Source organism: Dermacentor andersoni, chromosome 2, assembly GCF_023375885.2.
Source record: "Dermacentor andersoni chromosome 2, qqDerAnde1_hic_scaffold, whole genome shotgun sequence".
Taxonomy (NCBI): Eukaryota; Metazoa; Arthropoda; class Arachnida; order Ixodida; family Ixodidae; genus Dermacentor; species Dermacentor andersoni.
Genome location: NC_092815.1, coordinates 233,835,652 through 233,856,646, shown reverse-complemented (window position 1 = coordinate 233,856,646; position 20,995 = coordinate 233,835,652). Strand labels below are relative to the sequence as shown.

Genomic DNA, 20,995 nt, shown 5'->3' with positions numbered 1-20,995 from the left:
TGTACAGTCAAACCCGGCTATATCGAACTCGCAAAATAGCGCCTATCAGTTCGATATAGAGCATAATTCGATATAAGCCTGCTAAATAATTGGATGTCATAAAAGCACATATCATTTATAAAATCACTTTATTAACGAAACTAGCTTAGTTTGGCATAAATTAGTCCTGCATTTTCTTCTGCTTGGGCAATTTCACTGCCTGCGACGCACGCACTTCCCCACGTTGTCTAAGGAGTCGGAGCAGCTGAGGCCGCAACCTTCCGCATTCGCGCAGAAGCGCCGGACTAATGCGAGTGCACCAATCACTTCGGAGGATGTGGGCAAAGGACCGTAGTTGCTTTCCTCAATATGCCTACTTTCATTTGTGCTCGGTACGATGTCGGCGATGTAGTCTTCGTTTCCGGGCTCTACCGTGGTCGCGACACCATCATCTGCACTCACAAACTCGTCCACTGTTGATTCGAATGTCCCGAAAATTTTGACAGCTCGCTCCAAACTTCGGCAACACCGGCAACGGCTTCGTCGCATTCATCAGAATTTAGTCCTCACCGAGCACGCGGAAACCGGCACGTATGAAGAACCCCTCGTACACGGCCGTGCGTACGCGTCGGGCGCCATGGGCACCGGGTTGCGAGTCTGGCCACTTTAGCCCTAATCGTGCCGAGAGTGCTCCTCGGAATCTTGCACGCTGCGAGCACATCCAACTTCTCATCGCGTTTGACGCGATTTATGATTTCGAGTTACACGACGAAAGGCGAATTCTGCCGCTTCATCACGGCAACACTGCGGGAGAAGGCCCACAAGGCGCAAACACGATAAACCAGAGAAGCAGCCAGAGAACTCGCACTTTCGCCATCTTGCACGAAGAGAGCACAAGAGCCTCTGATTGGCTGTCTGAGCAAACGCTGTAGGCGGGCCAGGATCATTTTTTGCTGGGGAGTGTCGCTAGATAGTGATCTAAAGAAAGGAAGGACGCTTGATTCTGCAACCCGTGAGGGAGCACGGCGAAGCGTCGTCATGGGAGAGGGGGTGGCAGGTGAAAGATGATAGAGAAAGAGGGAGGATGTGGCCTAATAGACTCCACTATGCGCGACAGGGGGAGTGTCGACGGCTCGCCCGAACAGCCCGAGGCAGCGCGGTCACGGTAGGGAGAGCGGTTGGATGGAGCCGCGCCGCCGGGTTTCCCCGCTACCGCGAGGGAAAGCCAACTTCTGGGGGCACTTTTCCGCCGCTTGACGTTCGATATATCGGGAGTCACTGCAATATTTGTTCGATGTAAGCGTAATTTTTGCTATATATACTCGTTGTAACTATACCGTGACCAGAAATTGTTCGATATATAGAATAATTCGATGTAAACGGGTTCGATATAGTCGGGTTGGACTGTACAAGCTCCGCGTGCGACGGTAGCGGCGCACATGGTGCGTCATCCTCGGACTCAGAGTCATCATCCGGCGGGGCAGCACAAACCTGACGAATGATCTCGTCGTCGTCAAGTTCTGCGCACATCAGTACAGCACTGTCAGCATCTGTAAAACTATCAAATGAGACAGTGTCCGGAATCGCAATGCCATCACTGCGCAAGTCTTGAAGAACATTTTCGGCTTCAGTAGGGAGCACATCTGATGGCGACAGATCTGGGGCCTCCATGGCACTGACTTCATCGGTTATAACAAATCCAGCGTGCCGAAAGCAGTTATGTAGAGTGGCAGGGGCCACTGCCTTCCAGGCATCCGCAAGCATGTTTATAGCTGACAAAAGGCTAACAGCATACTGCTTGCCGGCGTCGATGCAGACGACCATGCGGTTCAAGAGGCGTGCTCGGTATAGGACCTTGAAATTTTTTATAATGCCCTGGTCCATGGGCTGGAGGACACTCGTGGTGTTGGGCGGCAGGAATTCCAAGCGGATGCACTCGAGATCATGGATGTGACCGTGTGCACCGCAGTGAACTTCCTGTCAAGTTTGCGGACGTAGTCGCTGCACAGCTGCTGTGTGATCCATGCTTTTTTGTTGGCCTCATACCAGACGGGCAGCGACTACGCTCCCTTGAAGCACCTCGGTCTTTTTGATTTGCCAATCACAAGAAGCGTAAGCTTCTCTGTCCCCGACATGTTGCTGCCTACCATGATGGTGACGTGCTCTTTACTGTGCTTCCCGCCGTGGCAGGGATCGCCAGACACAGAAAGGGTCTTATCAGGGAGCATCTTATAGAATAGGGTGGTTTCGTCACAGTTAAAAACGTTGTCTGGCGAAAACTGGGACAACAGCGACTCCAGAGTCTCCGTGCGATAATTCGCAACAAGGGTCCGGTCGATGGCACCACTCTCGCCGCACATCCTCTTGAAAGCGAGGTCGTACCTTTTTTTGAAGTTATGGAGCCATCCGTCACTGAACATAAAGCCCTCGATGTTCATCCGGAGAGCGAGCGTCTCTGCCTTCTGCTTCAGAAGGTCTCCAGACACAGGAATCCGCTTGGCAACTGTAGCACACAACCACATGTGGAGGGCTTCTTCGAGCTTCGGGTGGCTGCCGTCTCTAAAATTTTTCCTTTCCAAGCTGGAGGAAGACTTCGTTGCTTCGCCGAGAATCTTCGTCTGGTTTCTCATATAATCCGAGACCGTCTGCTTCGAGATGTTGAATTCTCGAGCAACTCCGCTTTGAGACCGGCCGCTCAGGACTTGCTGCACAATGGCGATCTTTTTCGCCATTGACATTGTGGTATATTTGGTACCACGCTTGCCAGCATTTCCCAGCGCAGTCTGCACGGGCACTATCGGCGCCATTGGACACTTGACGCGATGTTTCCGTATACTAAAACGTTCGATCACCGCGACCTCGACACAGCACACAAACACCACTACGCTGTCACGCCGGCACCATTCGCACAAACTAAAAACGTGGCCTACTCGCAGCGTCGTGCACGAAGAAAGAAGCAAATCAGCAGCTGGATTGCCTTGACATGGCTATGGTGACATGGCTTACTAAGCTGAGACCGGAACTGCTGTAGTCACTCATAGCCACTCTACTGAACCAGGCAGAAACGATGATGATGGGCGGGGATTTTCACTAGCGCTACCTCGTGGGGCAGCAAGGAGGCTCAGTTCAAAACAAAAATGGCGTTCAGCAAGTCGAGCCTTGCACCGGACAGAGTCGGTGGGGGCGAGTGCCATCGATCGAGTTGGCTCAAGGAGTGTCCGAAAAATCGGACGAGAGGTTGAAAGGTGTCCGAACTTTCGGCAGTTGTTATACATTGTGGTCTATGGGGAGAATGGCGGTGCCGCGAAGCTGACCGAATAATCGAGCATGTCCGAATTTTTGGAGTCCGGAAAATCGGTCGGCGACTGTAATTGCAAGAGTCTAGAGGTATTGTGGCGACACCCAGGGAGCTGTAGAAGGCATTGTAATGATGCATCAGAAAGGTATAATAGACCCAGACGAGTTTCTAACATTGCCGTACTCTTCTGCCGCGCTCCTACCATGTATATACAGTAAAACCCCAGTTACGATCACGGATGATACGAATTTCAGTGTCGTACGAATTTGTAACATTTCCCGGCCGAAATGTGTTGCTTACAATACGAAAAACATTGGCTGTTCCGAACGCGTTGCTGTGCCGCTGCGGGTCATACGAACGTGTGAGGAAGAGCGGCGACGATGGTCACTGAGCCAGCATAGCGGCTGGCATAGACAAGCCGGCACAGCGGGATTTGGGTGAGGTTCACAGTCTCCAAGCAACTGGCTAGGTCGCGCGGCTGTGCAATCTCTTATTGGTCCCTCGTCAAGTTGACAAGGACATCTACAATGCACGGCATCATTGCGGTGAAGCTGACTTAAGAGAACCAGCGATTATGCTACGCATGTAAGACCCTTTGTGGCTCCAAAATAAAGGCAACACTGCACTTGGTGGATCTGGCCCAATGTGTGTGCTTCCTGGTAGGCTTTAACTGATGCACACTTTGCTTCCGGAGCTTCGCTAACCATTAAATTTACATGACTGCCACATCCAGACGCAACGTAAGATGCAGGAACATTACAGATAGGCGGTGCGAAGAGGTGGAAGTCAATTGAATTTAGGTTTGGACCGCGAAAACACAACGCAGCAGCGAGGAACAAATCAGCGGGGTTCCACTGCGTTAGGAAGTTTTCTGCTAAAAATAAATTGATTTTTTTCTTGATTTTGTGTATGTGTTGATGATAGGAGTTTTGGTTGATACAAATATTTCACATGACCTCGTGAAATTCGTATCACCGAGAGTTTACTCCACATGCTCTCAACCACCCCTGATGCAGTGTGCCAGACAGCAGCGGCATGGAAAAGTTGAAGGAAGAGGCAAAGGAAGCTTTGCTTTAAAAGTATAACTGCTTACGTTCAAACTTGGGCTCAGGAAGAAAATGAGCAGTTGGGTAAAAATGATAGCGGCAGTTGTCGAATGGAATGCCGCTGCATGAGCTTCGTTGCTCTTCGCACTCCATTATTGCAAGTTTCAGAGTGGTTGGCAGTGCACATACAGTCAACGACTGAATTTTTGGACGCCCAAATTTTCGGACATGCCCGATATTTCGGACGTCTTCGCGGCACCGCCACGAGCCCCATAGAATCAATGTATAAGGACATCTGAAGTTTCGGACGCTCGAACCCCCCGCCGTCCAATTTTCCGGACTTTTTGACGGACGGAAGGAATTTTTGGCTCCTCGCGCAGCGCCCTTGAGAAGGAAATCCACTTGCAGCCGAAGCATATCACCGCTTTGAAGCACAACTAGCCGAATCTAGTCGTCACACACCGATTTGGTCTGGCCACGCTGGCTATGTTCATCGCCGCACTTCCGCCTCCGGCAGAGTGTCCGGAGCGGCGCCATTTTGTTTGTTTGTTTGCGCAGGCCACGTTTTGGCTAGCGTGGTGTGTGGTTGTCTGTTGTGTCAAGTGTGCTCTGCGACGCTAGGCCTAGGTGCTTCGACGCTCGTGAGCGAACTCCACTGTTCGCAACTTGAGGATTTCGCTTTTCTTCGATGGCGCCCACTCCGTCTTTGTCGTCCTCGCCGATGGCATCGAAGTGCGGAAAGCAGTACTGTCGGACGACGTGATCAACGACCTCCGCTCTGCTGGGGTTTCCATACCCACGGAAGTAACTTTTGAACAGTTTGTTGACGCTGACAACGAGCTCGACTTCCGCGCAGAACTGACTGACGAGGAAATAGTCCGTCGGGTTGTGGGGGATTCAGAAGACTCCGATGTTGAAAATGAGGAGCCAATGCCTGCGCCACCTACAGGCGCCGAGTTGACGTGAGCACTGTTGACTCTTTCATCGGTGTACAGTGCTGACATGACCCTTGCTCAGATCGAGGCGAATATGATCGCATGCAACCGGAACGCCGTCAAAACAACAATGAATAAGTTCTTCAAGCCACTGCAGCAGTAACACCGCCTGCCCGACGATGCACATGTACATAATAAACCGGCAGTCGGCTGCATACAGAGTTTTTGAACGCCTCTTTTTATAGCCACTTCACTGATGCTGTGGCAGGGTTTCGGAAGCCTGTTACTTCGCCCTTTACCTCTAGATCTGAGAAAAAAATAAAAAGGGTGCGTTTTTTTGCATGCATTCATTTTTTCAGACTGCCTGAATTTTCGGACGTTTTTACGTTCCCTAGAGGGTCCGAAAAATCGGTCGTTGACTGTATTTATTTATTTATTTATTTTTGATTGCTTCCAATTTCATCGGAGATTATAACAGAGAAGGCACATAAAATTTGTGTTTATACGTGTTGATTATACATAGTGAAACATAATAATATACAGTCATACCAGAACGATGAAAAATAACTACACCTACTTATAGTTACAAAGATGAAATATCACTTTGTATGGAAAATGAGAGAACAACAACAACAAAAGAAACTCTACGTTCCAAGAACAGATAGGTGCACAACTCAGTAAAACAAATTTTAAAGAAAGTCAATGCATATGACACAAGTGACTTTGATGTGATAGCAATTATTGGGACACTCCGTGCACATTACTGCCATTGCCGTCGCCGGGATGTTCCATATAAAGTCCAAGGATGATAACCGCTGTTATGCACTGTATGCTATATGTGCGAGTGAAAGCATGCCAGGGTGATCTCACGCGTACAAGGAAGAAAAGTAGGGAGGAAGCGCACCGTCTTTTGTCGTGCGCAAGGCATTTGGGGGAGGAGTGAGAGAGGGTTATACTGTGGCAGCTACACTGGCCCTATATTGAAGCTGATGAGTATAAAGTCTAGGTGCTTCACGTGCGCTGTGTTCTTGCCGCTTAGTTTGCGTTGAAGCGAGAGGCAGCACGAAGGTCAATTCGCATGCTGCTTCTGCCGCTCTTCCTCACGTCAACATTTTGGCAGCGAGTGTCCGCACTCGTTGAGTGAGATGTGTTTGTGTTTGCCTGTGCGGGCATGACACCATGTAATTTAGTTAGTAAGCAAATGTTTACGAGCTTATAATGTAAGGATAAGTGCCCACAACAAATGGGATGATCCCACCAAACTGAGCAACATGCTCTTCTATCTCGTGGGTGTAGCCAGTCTCTGGTGCAACAACCTTGAGACCGACTTTCCTACATGGTCCTCGTTCAAGACCTCTTTAGTAGCTGTGTTTGGTAGCCCTGCTCTGCGCAAGCTGCGAGTGGAATCGTGTTTATGAGAACGTGCAGAGCAACCGGCTGAATAATTTACCAGCTGCATTGAGGACGTTCTGGACTTACGATGTTGGAGTCCGACAAAATCAGAAATGTCTTAAAAGGGACAGTGGACGATGCTTTCAACATGCTACTTGCCAAGAATCCTCAGTCTGTGACAGACATCGTCACTCTATGCCAAAGCTACGAGGAGCTATGCAGGCAGCGCACATTGACACATCACCCTTCCTCGCGTGACGACCTCATTGCTGGTTTAACTACCATCTCCTACGAGTCACCCTTGCTTGCTGAAATTGAAGGGTTAGTTCGGAAGGAAGTTGCACGCCACTTCTTGGTGTCGTTCACTCTGCTGCCACATCTCCAACAGCCTGCATTGAATTTTATGCCTCTGCTCCATCGCGCAATCGAGCAGGAAATTGCCGAAGTCTTGCCAGACCAGAGCCAACATCTTCTTGCGGGTGCACCATTTAACTACGCTGACGTCGTTGCACCGCCCCAACAGGTCCCAGTGGCTGCACCAATCAGCTATGTGGAAGTCGTTTCCGAGGACCCAGCCACTCTCTTCAAGTACGCCCCTTCGTTCTGCCGACTTTGTGCCTAGACCCGGACTGCCGCCCACCGTGCAGTCATGTCAGTAGCTGCCCCGTACAACGCATCCTGTGACATGGATGGGAGCTGCCTCGGCAATTCATGCTGAAGAGTGCCACAATCTCGCACAGCCCTTTATCTCCAATGACCAAGAACACTAGAGGAGCACTCGCGGTGACACCACCTCTGCACCCACCTTCCTTCCTGGAGCGCTTGTGTGGCTTTTCATTCCTTCAGCTGCACCTGGGCTCTCTTATGAATGGTCATACCGCATTGGCGAGTGTGCATTAAGTGTTTACTATGTGATCGAACCCATTGAACCGTGTTTGAACATGTGCCGTCGTGGACGAGAAATTGTGAACTTCGAACGCCTCAAGCTGTACTATGATCCACTCATAGTGAGGAGCTGTTAGGTCGCCGGACGGCTCCCTTTTTGTTCCCGGGGGTAATTGTAGCTAAGAGGAACACTATAGTGGGCCATCTTCTCCAGTGCTTTCTAGTGGGTCAAGCTCTCCAGCGCTGTTCACGGGAGATGCTGCTCGGGCTGAGAGTTCGTGCCCTGCTCTGACGGTCGGTCCCAAACACCGGTGACTAATAAACGCTTTTACAAGTGGCTAATGCTGCTACCCTTACTTCGTATAACTGCCTAGTAATTTGCTATCACAATCGAGGCTTCGCCTTTCTAGGAAAACTGCGACTTTTTATTTTTTTCAAAACGAGGCAAGAAATGACAAGAGAAAAAAGAATGATGATGCAGTACACCTGTACACTAACAAAGAAAAAGGCATGTGTGTTATAAGCTGAACCAAATTTGATCGTTCTGTGATGGCAGTCAGTACTTGTAAAGTGAACAGCTCATTTTCAGTCATTGTAGTAAACATGCTCAGTGATGATCTGTTAGCAACAGTGGAATGCCACGAGTTCCAGTCGCGAATTATGAGAGGTAAAACTTAATATTTTAAGCAGTTAGTGTTAATAGAGTATTCGGTTAATGCACAGGAATGTTTGTGATTAGGGGTGTGCAAATGTTCTATTGAATTAGATTCACCCCGAACATTTACTATTCGAAGTATTCGAAGTTCCGTTCCGGAAAATAAGTACAGTCAACGACCGATTTTCCGGACGGGCGATTTTTCAGACATGCGCGGTAATTCGGGTGCCTTCGCGGCACCACCATGTGCCCCATAGAGTCAATGTATGAGAATGTCTGAAATTTTGGATGCAAAAAACCTTCGCCGTCCCATTTTCCGGACTTTTTGCCATGATCTCAGGTCCGAAACAGCATTAATCGAAGCCACCATCGCGGCTATTTTGATTATCTCGCCGCCTCGAACCGGCGCTTCGCACGTAGATCCGCTGGCATCCGGGCCACCACCGCGTCAATGCCAGGCCTCGCTACTGCGACGCTCGCTGCCAAGCTTTTTGCTATTCGGTGCCGCGTTTTTCGTTAAACAATTCGCCGCTGTTAGCAATGGCGCTGACTCCGCCTTTGTAATCCTCGCCAATGGCTTCGAAGCTCGGAAAGCTTGGCGCGTTTCATAGTGCCGGTTCCTCAAAGTCAGCTGTGCCTCAATACAGCCATGTTACGCGGCGAAGCATACGCGAAGTTTTGCGGTGAAGCATGCCGTGAGTGGGAAGGAGCAATGTCACGGGACACTGTATGTATTCCTGAATTATAAACTCAAGCACCCGCCGTTTCGTATCGTAGTACGAGCACCGATACGCCTGTAAACTGTACTGGCAGGCGCTCAGAGCTATTTCGGATGTGTGTGTTGTGATTTGTGCCCTTGGGAGCAGTAAAAGGCATGCATTCATTTTTTTGCACTGCCCAATTTTCGGTTTCTTTTCACGGTCCCTAGGGAGTCCAAAAAATCGGATGTTGTCTGTATAACGGTTTGAATAGCTAAAAATCTAATCGCAGCACTTCTAAATGACACACACGAACCCAGTTCTCCTTGTAGAATAATTGTGACACCTTTCTCAGCTAGCAAGAGCATTCACAGTCACAAGTGTTGTATCCACCATCGTGCCCTGCCCGACTACGCCGCGCGTACCGGAGAACTGCGAAGTGAACCGCCCAGGCCGTATCTCGAACAACACTCCTCTTTTATTAGTCCATGATGAGAATATATACAGGTGCATGCGTCAGCTGACGTGGTGGATGGATGGATGGATTATTGAGGCTCAACCCTTTGAATCAGGCGGCGGCGCACGTCGCCTAGCCTTGAATGGTACTATATGCATGTATACCTATGTGTTTACCCCTTTACTTTTGCGTTGATATTATCCACCAATCAGATAGCCTCCGTTTAGTTATTTCTACCTGTTCAAAGTCTATTTTACTTTCACTGTCTTTAAAACCCAAAGCTTTGAATAGTTCCCCGTTACATTCAACTGCAGGATGAAGTTGTTTACAAGCAAGTATCAGGTGTTCAGCCGTTTCCTCCTCCTCTCCACACGCCCCGCACAACAAATCTATCTCCTGGTATCTGGCTCGGTACGTTTTAGTCCGCAGTACACCTGTCCTGGCTTCAAACAACAATGGGCTTTACTTAGAGTTATCGTAAATATTTTCTTTGGCTATTTCTTGCTTAAACGTCCTGTATGTCTCTAATGCCGATTTGGTTTGCATCTGTTTTCCACATACCGCTCTCTGTCTCTTTAACCTTTTTTTTGACGGATGATTCCTTACCTGTCCCTCCATTGCTGCTCAAGTATTTGCTTGTCAATCTTCTAGTTCGCTTCCTCCACCTTGTGTCAACATTCCTCATGTATAAGTAACTGAAAACCTTCCTAGCCCACCGCATTTCCCCCATTTTTCTCAATCGCTCCTCAAATGCTACCTTGCTGCTAGCCTCTCTGCCCTCGAAAGAAGACCATCCCAGATCCCCCTGCACCCCAAGATTTGGTGTCTTGCCATGTGCTCCCAGAGCAAGCCTACCCACGCCACGTTGCCTAGTTTCCAACTGTTGTCGGGTCTCTGCTCTCATATATAGAACTGCATTGGCAAAAGTCAGGCCTGGAACCATTACCCCCTTCCATATCCCTCGTACTACCTTGTACCTATTGTAGTTCCACAGTGCCCTACTCTTCGTAATCGCTGCACTTCTGTTACCTTTAGTCGTTAGATATTTTTCATACTCTGTCATAAGACGCGTGCTTAGTGTCATCAAGGTTATATAAACAGAACTACTGAATACCACATTTTCCCCCCTAAAAAAGAGTTACTTAACGAATTAACAACTGGAAACACTACAAGCACTCAATATTTATGATAGTCTTTAAACCATGATGGTGGTCTTCTTTGCCTTGTCGAACGCCTCAGTTCCGGAACGTCTGTTTCATCTGGTGTCCGAACAGATGGCTGTTAAGGTGGGTCATGCTTTCTTGCTGCGGCTCGCCAAACGGTGTTACGTTTTCAGGCGAACAGCTTCTTGCAACTGTTGGTGGTTTGACTGGTCGAGGACAGGGTACTAGCCGATCCCGATTCCAAGTGCGGCCATCATTAAGCTTGTAGGTGTCTTGGCCTCATTGGTCAACAATGGTGAATGGGCTTGAGTAGCTCAAAGCGCCGTTTGGCACATGGTCTGGCAACCTGACTCGAACCGATTGACCTGTTGTTAACGGAGAATGCTTCGCAGCTCGTCGATGGTCAGTGTAGGACTTACTTGCTTGTTGCTTTTGTGCTGCTCTTCTGCGGATGGCTTTCATCGCTGCGTGCGTGTATTGAAAAAACTGTTTACTTGGCGCACCTACAAAATCAAGTTTTGTTTTGGGATGACGGCTGTGAAGAAGGACGGAAGGCTTCACTCCTGTGGTGGCATGCGGCGTGAAACGGTAGACTCCGAGGCAGTCGGTGATGGCTTCCTTCAAAGGCCGACATTCTCGTTTGCAGACTTGAACATACTCTTTGAGTACCCGATTAAACCTTTCTATTTGACCATTGGCTTGCGGATGGTAGACTGCCGAATATGCATGGGCGATGCTGCGTTCCTTAAGAAAACTGTCAAACTCATAGGCTGTAATTTGAGGACCGTCGTCACTAACAATCTCGTCAGGATATCCTTCCCTGCTGAAGATGCTTCGCAGAAAGGAGATGACTGTTGCGGTAGTCACTTTCGCCAAGAGACAAACCTCTGGCCACTTGCTGAAATAATCAATGGTTGTAATAGCAAAACGGCAATCTGCAGGCACATTGGAAAAAGGGCCCACGATATCGATTCCTAGCTTCTGCCATGGTGCCGATGGGAATTCAACTGGCTGCAGGGGTGGTGTCACCGGTTTTGCAGACTTGTCAACTGACTGGCATAACCCGCAAGATGCAATCAATTGTTCTACCTGCTTGCACATAGCAGGCCACCAGTATCGTTCACGTAGTCGCTGTTTGTCCTTGTTATCCCCGGATGGGACTCGTGGGCTGCGTGAAGAAGCCGTACTACAAGGGACGAAGGTACGACGAATTTGTCTCCACGAAGCAGGAGGTCTCCAACGGCTGAGAGCTCAGTCCACACCTGGTAGAACGAAATTGCCTCGGGAGGCAACATCTTCACTGCAGGCCATCCCGACGTCGCCCACTTTATGACCCGTTGAAGCAGAGGGTCCTGCATAGTTTGAACGACAAATTTCACATGACTTAACGCAAGTTGAGACAACACAAACGCTCTCCTCTCTCTCTTCCTTCTCCACATGACCTGGGAGGGGCATCCTTGAAAGAGCATCAGCAACAGTATTCCTGTGACCCTTATGGAATTCAGTAGTAAAGTTGTATGCTATCAGCCTGGCATGCCACCTTGCAATCCGGAACGGACGTCGACCTACTCCTTTTGTACTCGGGAGTGTGACCAGAGCCTGGTGGCCGGTGCGCAATGTGAATGGGCAACCCCAAAGGTATACTCTCCAATGTTCGCATGCCCACAAACAAGCAAGGGCCTCCAGTCCCCCATTGGAGTACTTCTGTTCCTGAGGGGCAAGCCTGCGAGAAGCAAAAGCAATCGTTACAAGTTCATCATTTCTCGTCTGCTGCAACACTGTTCCCAAACCAGTGGACGAGGCATCTGTAGTGACAATAATGTCACCCGCAGGATGAAATAGCTGTAAACATCTTGTTGCCAAGGAACTTTTCAGCTGCTCGAAACAAACTTGTCTCGCATCATTCCAAGTGAATGGGGTATTCTTACGTAGCAACTCGTGAATAGGCTCGACAAGCACCGCATAGTCAGGCACAAACTTGGCGTAATAGCCCACCATGCCCAAGAATGAGTGCAAAGTGCCAATATCTGTTGGTGCCAGTGCAGCCTTAATGGCATCAATGTTGCTTTGTAAAGGGCGTATCCCCTTGTGACTGATCCTGTGACCAAGGAAGTCTATTTCTTGTACATTGAAAATGCATTTGTCATTCAGCTTCAATCCAGACTTTGCAATCAAGTGCAAGACTTGTTTCACATTCTCGAAGTGTTCCTCACGTGTGCTTCCATACACAAGGACACCATCGATGTAGCACACAGTGTTTTTGCAGTTCTGCAAAATAGTGACCATCATTTTCTGGAAGGCAGACGGTGCAGATTCAAGGCCGAAGCAGACGCGTTTGAATCTGTATAATCCACTATCGGTGATGAAGGTAGTCAATTCTCTGCTTTCAGGACTCTGCAAAACTTGGTGGTAGGCTGCTGCTAAATCAATCTTGGAAAAATACCTTACACCGTGAAGTTTGTGAAATAGTTCTTCCGTATGCGGCAGTGGAAATTCGTCAACAACAATCGCTCTGTTTGGTTTGCGTAGATCGAGACAAATTCTTATCTTGCCGTTTTTCTTTGCAACTACTACAATTGGCGATACGCATTCAGACGCATTAACCTTTTCGATGACATCATCATGCTCAAGGCGCGGCAGCTCTTCACGTATGGCATCTCGCACCGAAAATGGCATGCAAGCAGCGACAGGCGTGATTCCTTCTCTTATCTTGACCTTATTAATAAAATTTTTTGCCGGACCTAATGTTCCCCGCAATGAAAGCAAGAGTTGTGCTGCTGCGGTAGCGGCAATCGGGATTCTGTACGGCAGGGAATCTGATGTTTTTCCACCTTTTGAATGCTCGCAGCGGATGACTGCAGCTCAAGCGAGTATTTCGTAGCTTCTTCAATATTGTTCGCAATAGCCAGCGCACGTTCAAGAGTGAGCGAAGTGCCTTCTAGAAGTAGGTGTTCCCGAAGAACATGGTTTTTCATCTTCGCTACAAGTTGGTCACGAATGAAATCGTCAACTTGCTCACCAAAGTCGCAACTCAATGCCAGCTTGCGCAACTCCGTGACGAACGCTGCTGTGGTCTTTCCAGGTAGTTTGATGCGCTGTCCGAACCTATGCCGCTCCACGATGACGTCCGTTTTAGAAGTGAAGTAAGCGTCCAACATAGCCACTGCTGCATCGTACTCGTCGCTCGTGCCGCCTTTATCCTTTTCCTCTGCATGTGGCGTTGACCTTCAGTGCCCAAACAGTGCAGTAGCAAAGCTTTACGATGTGCAGGTGGGTGGGCGTCGCTCTCCGATGCCAGGAGATAATTCTTGAAAAGGCGGTGCCACTGCGTCCAAGGAATGGCGGGCTTCCCTGGCGTCGGCAGGAACTCTGGCGGCTGATGTAGGCTCATTTCTTCTGCTTTCGGTCACTTCAACCCTCGTCGCCAACTGTTGTGTCCCATCCTCGTCGCCAACTGTTGTATCTGCCGTCGTGCCCTGCCCGACTACGCCGCGGGCGCCGGAGATCCGCGAAGTGAACCGCTCAGCCGTATCTCGAACAACACTCCTCTTTTATTAGTCCGTGATGAGCATATATACAGGTGCATGCGTCAGCTGACGTGATAAGATGCGTGCTTAGCACCATCTAGGTTATATAAACACAACTACTGAATACCGCAACAAGCACTTACATGATGTGGCTCATGGTGTGGCTTACATACACACATGATGTGGCTTACATAAAGGCACTTACATGATGTGGCTCTGCACCAAAAGGAAGATCCATGTCGCTGGTGACAGGAGTAAGGTGCAAGAGCTTACCCTTTGCTGGCTCATCTTGCAAGGCAATACCTGGCCATACCAGACACAAGCTTGTCTAGCGATAGCGAGCACCTGTTCTCAGTGTCTGGCGCAGTTGTTAGTAGAAGGCGAGCATGTCTGCTTCCGTTGAGCAGCTCGCTTTCCCCCATGATAACATTCAACGATTCAACTTGTAGCCATCCATTCTGTTGAACAGCTGTACTGGACTGTTCTTTTTTTCTAGGCACAACTATGTGGGAGTAGACTAGTTATACAATAAAGTTGCTTTTACGGCCATGTTTTGCAGTACACTTTTTCGGTAATTTAACTTGGAAGTATTGGAAAAATATTCGATTAGCACTCAAACTTTAATATTTGAATTTGCTTCACAGCCAAAATTTTGCTATTCATACAGCACTGCTTGTCACATGTTGGTCTTGCATGTGAGTAAAATACAAAATTTGGAGGTGTTGATTTTTATTATGTCATGCAGTAGCTGGATCGTCAGTTTTAGTCATGCTATTTCGGTTCAGTTTTGTAGTGTAAGAATGCTGGTGTGATTGAGTAAATGTGATGGTAGGTCTGTAAATGCATACTTATTGAAAATCCACCTTACTGCTTATCTTTGTACTGCTTCCATTTTGATCACCTGTTGCTGGGTAAAAGGAAACCAGACAGGGCTGGCACGTTCTAGTGCAGATGGGATGAGTGTTGTATAGCTCTTAGCTTGGTACCTGGCGGTGCGAGCTGAAGACGACTTTTCAGTACAAACAGTTGGTTTAGGGCTGTACAATTAATATTATTTATATGTCTCCCACCTCAGATGTTTGAAATTGTTATGCTCAAATATTTGTGAATAATTATCTTGGTCAAGGGACAGTTGTAAATAGTGTAAGAAAAGTTAGACCTGCAACTTTTGTGACTTCCCATGCCAAGGAAACACATTTACAACATTGAAAGAAATTTGCCAGTCTTTACACCACCTGTGCATAAATTCTAACACATTATTAAAAATTACATGGTCTGCAAATGTATTAATTTCTTGACAAATAACGCAGTCATCTGCAAAAAGCCTGAGTTTTACATTAGTGAAGAGGGGCAGATTAGTAACAAATATTGCGAACAAAATAGGGGATAAAATGCAACCCGGTGGGGTGCCTAATGTGACTGGTGTCAATCTACATGCGCTGTCACATATTTGTACAAATTGTGAGCGGTAACTCCAGTAATTTTTAATCCAATGAACAATGGGACAATCTATGAGTGTTAGCTCTAATTTTCTTATTAGTTTTTTTATGTAAAATCTGAAAATTTCAGAGAAATCTGAAATAAATAGCTCATTATCAATGGTGGGGCTACATGATATATTAACTAATGGCTGTTGAAAGGCCCTTACTGGAAATGTGCTGGGATATGTTCTTCCGTGTACATTGCTAAGTTGTTGATTACATATTCTAATAATTTACAAACACAGCTAGTTAGTGATATTGGTCTGTAATTTGAAAGCACAGTTTTGCTGTCTGATTTATGTATAGGTGTTATTTTTGCAGTTTTCCACTGTGTGCGAACACTGCATGTGATTTATATTTATTAAAGATTAGGCAGAAGCGCATAGCTACCCACTCTGCATACCTCTTAAGAACGATGTTTGGCAAGTTGTCAGGACCAGCGTTCTTCTTTGTATCATTGTTTAATAAGAGATTAAGCATGCCTTCCTCAGTAGCTGATAGTGGCTTTTGTGTGTGATCGGGCAGTTCAAGGAATGGTAGGCTTCCATCATCTATGCTAAAAACTGATTGGAAGTAATCGTTGAAGGACTTTACAAAAGTATTATTCAGAGGAACATGTGTGCTTGTCACTTTTCTTGGAATTCAGGTACTACTTACAAAATTTATTTGGGGCATTTAAAAAAAAAATGTGGGGAGAATCTTTGCAAAGTAGTTGGGTTCAGCATCCTTTAGTGTACGCCTCATATGATGTAACAGCTACTGTCAGTTCATTTCTAGTTACAATTGCTGGTTTCGTGGTTAGCTTTTTTCTTAACCACTTTACTTTTTTCTGTGCATGTATTACGTCATGCGTTATTGACAGGTTTAATTTTATTGTCTTTCTTTCTCTTCTAATTGGTACACATTTTTTTGTGCAGGAAGTCATGATGTCTGTAAGTGTACACTGTAGCATTTTGATATCAGTGGATAAATTATTTTAACGTGCTAAGGGAGAACCATATTCGAAAGAAAGACAGTCGATTACTTAGTATCGTTTTCGGCAGAAATCATGATTTGAGAGCAAAGTGTGCCGACGAAATTTCGTGTCATGCTGAGGTACGGTGCACAAGATCAGCTGGTGGTCTGAGATGCCTGGCATAATTTAAATTACCATTTTAGTACTTTCGTGTTGGAAATGAGCACTAAGAAAAATTGAATCAAGAATGTGGGACGTTAATCCATCTACTTACGTAGCCTGAGTCACTATTTGACGCAAGTTGAAATTGAGCATTACGTCACAGATTATTTGAGGATCAGTGGAGTGGAAATGCATAGAATTCAAATCAGTTTCTGGCACGTTAAAATCACCGAGAAGAATTAGCCTGGTATTTGACACACGGTGCTGCATATAGTAGTTACAAAGTGAATAATGACGTCACTGGTAGCCGAGGGGCTGCGTTAAGCACAGTGATGGTGCGTGGCCTCATCGGCAGCTTGCAAAAAAATGTTACTATGCCTTCAATGTCTGGAAGTATTTGGAAGCTAACCTTTTGCTTATTTTTAAAAACAGATAGTCATGCTGCCACTATGTGTGGACTGGTCTTTCCATATTTGCATAGCTTTGGGTTTCTGATCGGGAATTTCACTTGTTAGCCAGGTTTCTGTGATTGCTACGAAGTCAGGTTCAAGATCCAGTAAAGGAAATTCAAGCAAATGTGATCTGTTCAGAATACTTCACACATTTCAATTTATGAAGGTTACCTCTAATGCTGGTGGCGCTGTAGTTTGGGTACCTTGCCTTTCTGTTTTTTTTCCTTGTTTTTTTTTCACGACATTTACTTCAGAGCCGACAAGGACCACATCATTGCTATCTTCATCCCAGCACAAAACTTTGGCAATAATCCGAAGTTTGTCATGTCATAATGTAAAGTCACCTTTTCTCCCCATGGTATAACAGAGTTCGTGCCATGTGTGTGATCTTATCATAATGGGCCCACTTTACTGTCAGAGTTATCATAGTGGTTACTGATGTGTAAGTACAGCAGCTGTGTCTTGTGTGGGAGCGATAACACAACGAAGTCGTGGGCCGAAAGTGAAATGATGCATACACAGCAATATTCTGTGTTTCCACCAATGGGCACCACCATCGAGCTGGGTGTTCATAGCTTCACTGAAAAGCAGGCCTTGTGTATAAAGAGGCCTTGCATCTAAAGTGTTGGCTGTACTTGTGTCTTACATTTGCATCATTTTCTTGGATATGAAACTATGTTCTGTTCAGAAGTGTCAAATATTTGCTGCTTGACCTATTCTGCACCAGAAAGAGCAATTATATTCTGCTAGGAATCTGTCTGTGATGGAGAGGTAAAAGCAAAGCCAGAACAGCTTTACAAAATGAACTTTAAAACTTAATTTCCTGAACACCAAAAAAAGAAAATTGAGCTGGACTGACAGAGTGTACTTCAGGAATAGGCTGGTCTTTCCAGGAGATAAAACTTGGTAAAACACAAAGGTCGCAAAAGGTGAAAAGAACTTGAAATTCCTTCATGAGATCCTCATGATTTCGCAGAGTTTATCAGTGTGTGTTTCGCACTAGGTAAGTAGTTCGAACAGCAAAAAGGAAGCAGAAAAGACATAAGCAGGCAACTTTTGGTTACTGTTACTGCTTAAATACAGCTAAAATACACAAAAATGTTGTAAAGCTTGTGGCACCAGCCTGACATAATCACTGTCAATGTTACAGTATGTTTTGTGAGGTGGAGTTTGGTTTTCAGATTCTTTGCCAATTATTAACATTTTTCTGCCATACGAATGCGAATGAGCATTTGTGCAAATATGGTAATTTACCTCTATAATTTGATTTAGTGCACCTGTTGCATGAAAGAATGATACTGCAGACTGCAGAATTTCTTGCATAAATTTCTCAAATGCTCACGTTTCATTTTGCCATAGCAGACAAAGTGAGACTACACAGGGATTGTTGAAAAAATACTATTTCAGGAACGGTGAAGTGTCTATTTTGCTTCATAATGCATAGCAAGTTAGGCCTTAATAGTGAAGGCACAGATGTTCTTGATATAATACTAATGTAGGTGCATTGCCCTTCCACCTTTTATAGATTTGCTGCTTTAATCTTGAGTGTAGCATTGGACCTGTCCAATCCTTCTGCTGATCCCCTGTAATACTTTGAACTTAGAAAACTGTGAACTGAACTATGTGAAGATCCAGGGCTGCCATTTTATTTTGCTTGTGTGTGTGTCAATGTCAGTGCAATTCAATGTCAAAGTCTCACGGGGCCTTTTACATGCGGTGCGATGCAGATTCCCGAGACGTGGAGCAACCCCAGTGGGAAGTTTCATGTGGGGCTCAAGTTTGCCTACGAGCTCTACCCAAAGTGCCTCAAGGAGCGGGTTCAGGTGCGGACCTCGTTTTCCTCTGTGGAGCTTCTTTTGCTAGTTGTTTACTGACACTGGGGCACTGTGGAGAGCAACGGAAACATTTGCTGACATTCTCTGCTTGCTGGTGAAATGTTGGGAGCCAGCAGCACCAACAGGGCTGGCCAAGCTGAACTGCAATTTCTAAGATAAAAAAAAAAATTGCCTCACCGTTGAATGCAAAGATAAATGTAACATCCTGAAGCTCTGTTCATTGCTGTAATGTTTGCAAAATTGTGTGTGCCTGAGAAATTTTCAAAAGCACAGTACAGCGTTCAGAATTCTGTTACAATTATGCATTGATTCTACAGGGTAGGTCACAGTGCATTAGGAAAATCCACAAAGTTGAAGACATCCAAAAATTCTGCACTTTAGATGTTTGGTGACTGCTCTTAAAGTAAACCAGTGATGGAACAGCTGCGCCTGTTGCGTCAAACTACGCCTAGAGCTGGCCTTTGCTCCATTCTTTGCAAAGCATGCATAAGAGCGAAGCCCTCATTTCGTCGATGCTTCGCAGCTAGCAAAACTGAAATGATAACAAACAGCATGCTATCATCATCATCACAAAAGAAAGTAAAGGCTCGTCTGTAGAGTTTATCACTATACAGTGAGAAACTCTATATATGGTCCTGTCCGATTCATCATTCGCGCATTTCTCTCTGATGGACATACAATGTAGTGCTGCTGTACTGTCTTGCTGGCACTTTATTTTGGTGTTTATCAAATCTGCTTGGTACAGCACAGTTTGCTAAGGAAGTAAGCTTTTTCAATGTTTATGGGTGATAGCAGGGCTTTACAAAAGAGCCACTGTGATCAGAATCGCACGTGGTGCATAGTTAAGGATGCTATTAGCGAATGAGGTCGAATGTAGTACATGGCGAGAGCCGCTGCTTTGATGGGTGCCGCCATGTTCTTTGATGCAAAACTTTTGCGCCAAGTTTGGGCATGGCTCTTTCAGGTAGTATATCCCCTAGGTAAACGGGAATTGCGTCACTAGCCCCAGTTACCCTGGTGCTTGATAGGCCAGGCTTCTGAATAAAACAAAAAGTTTGCTGTTGTGACAATGGCTTTGTTGATGAGCGAGGGGGAGACAGCCATACCACTTGTCATCTACTCTGATGCTCCTGGGACGACCCTCTACCTCTCTCCCTCCTACCCTCTCTTTCTTTTGATCCCATCTCCCCCACCCTGCTGGCGCTGAGCCGTGCTCCCGCATGGGTTGCAGAAGACAGTGCCAGCCTTTCCTCCTTTCCCACAAGAACCACTTCTCTCTCTGATGCACTGGACAAGTGGGTGATTTTTTCGGCAGACGCACGAGGAAACTAGCACAAGTGGCATTTGCTTCTACAGTCTGCTTTATTTTAAACCTTTCAAGGTCAGTGACGTAAACATACGGCGCCGTGAACAAGTCCAAAATGGTCGATGCCATATATTTATGGTGCCCTCTGTAAATTTAAAAAGTGCGCCAATTTTGTAACTTTTTCTTTCCTGGTATGTGCTGCCACTATGTGGGAATACGGGGATGTTTTTTCTCACCCCTCACTCTCTCAGTTTTCATTGCATGGTTTGTTTTGGAGCTAGTTTGCTCCGGCATGTCAATATACTACTGCTCGCGCATTGGTGCGCGCGCTGGTGGGTGGTGGTTTGGGTTTTGTCCCACGGGCGGTTTCGGCTTCTTGCGCTCGCAGAACTGATGGCTATCTCGTTACTAATCGCTCAAAGGGCTACTGCCTGTTTCTCGCTCGTTTAGTGCTCACAGGGGTGCATATAGGAAGGATGCCGCTGTGCATGAGTTTCCTTTCTTTTTCCGTTTTTTGGAGACTCGTGGAAACTAATCGCCTCTAATTGGCAATAAGATTAAGATTAGCGGAAGTTTGTTACACATTTTGCTTTTTTGACGAGCACACAACCACAGTTTTCTTGAGTGCGCTCACTTACGCACATTGATTATGCTATGGACGTAAATATTAGTGTAAGAGCAGGAACATTTGAGACTTGCGAAATATTCTTGTGTGTGCATTTTCTAAGGCTTGAACTATGTGTATAACGATGCATCAATTTCTTAATTC

The 20,995-nt window shown here is 46.5% G+C and overlaps 1 protein-coding gene across 1 annotated transcript in view; it reads left to right on the top strand.

Annotated features, from left to right (window-relative positions):
* Positions 1 to 20,995, top strand: part of TppII (Tripeptidyl-peptidase II) — a 252,516-nt gene that overhangs the window by 8,040 nt on the left and 223,481 nt on the right. Inside the window, exon 3 of the mRNA XM_050186760.3 lies at positions 18,813 to 18,908. Within this exon, the coding sequence (XP_050042717.1) occupies positions 18,813 to 18,908 (96 nt within the window). The remainder of the gene's footprint in view (positions 1 to 18,812; positions 18,909 to 20,995) is intronic.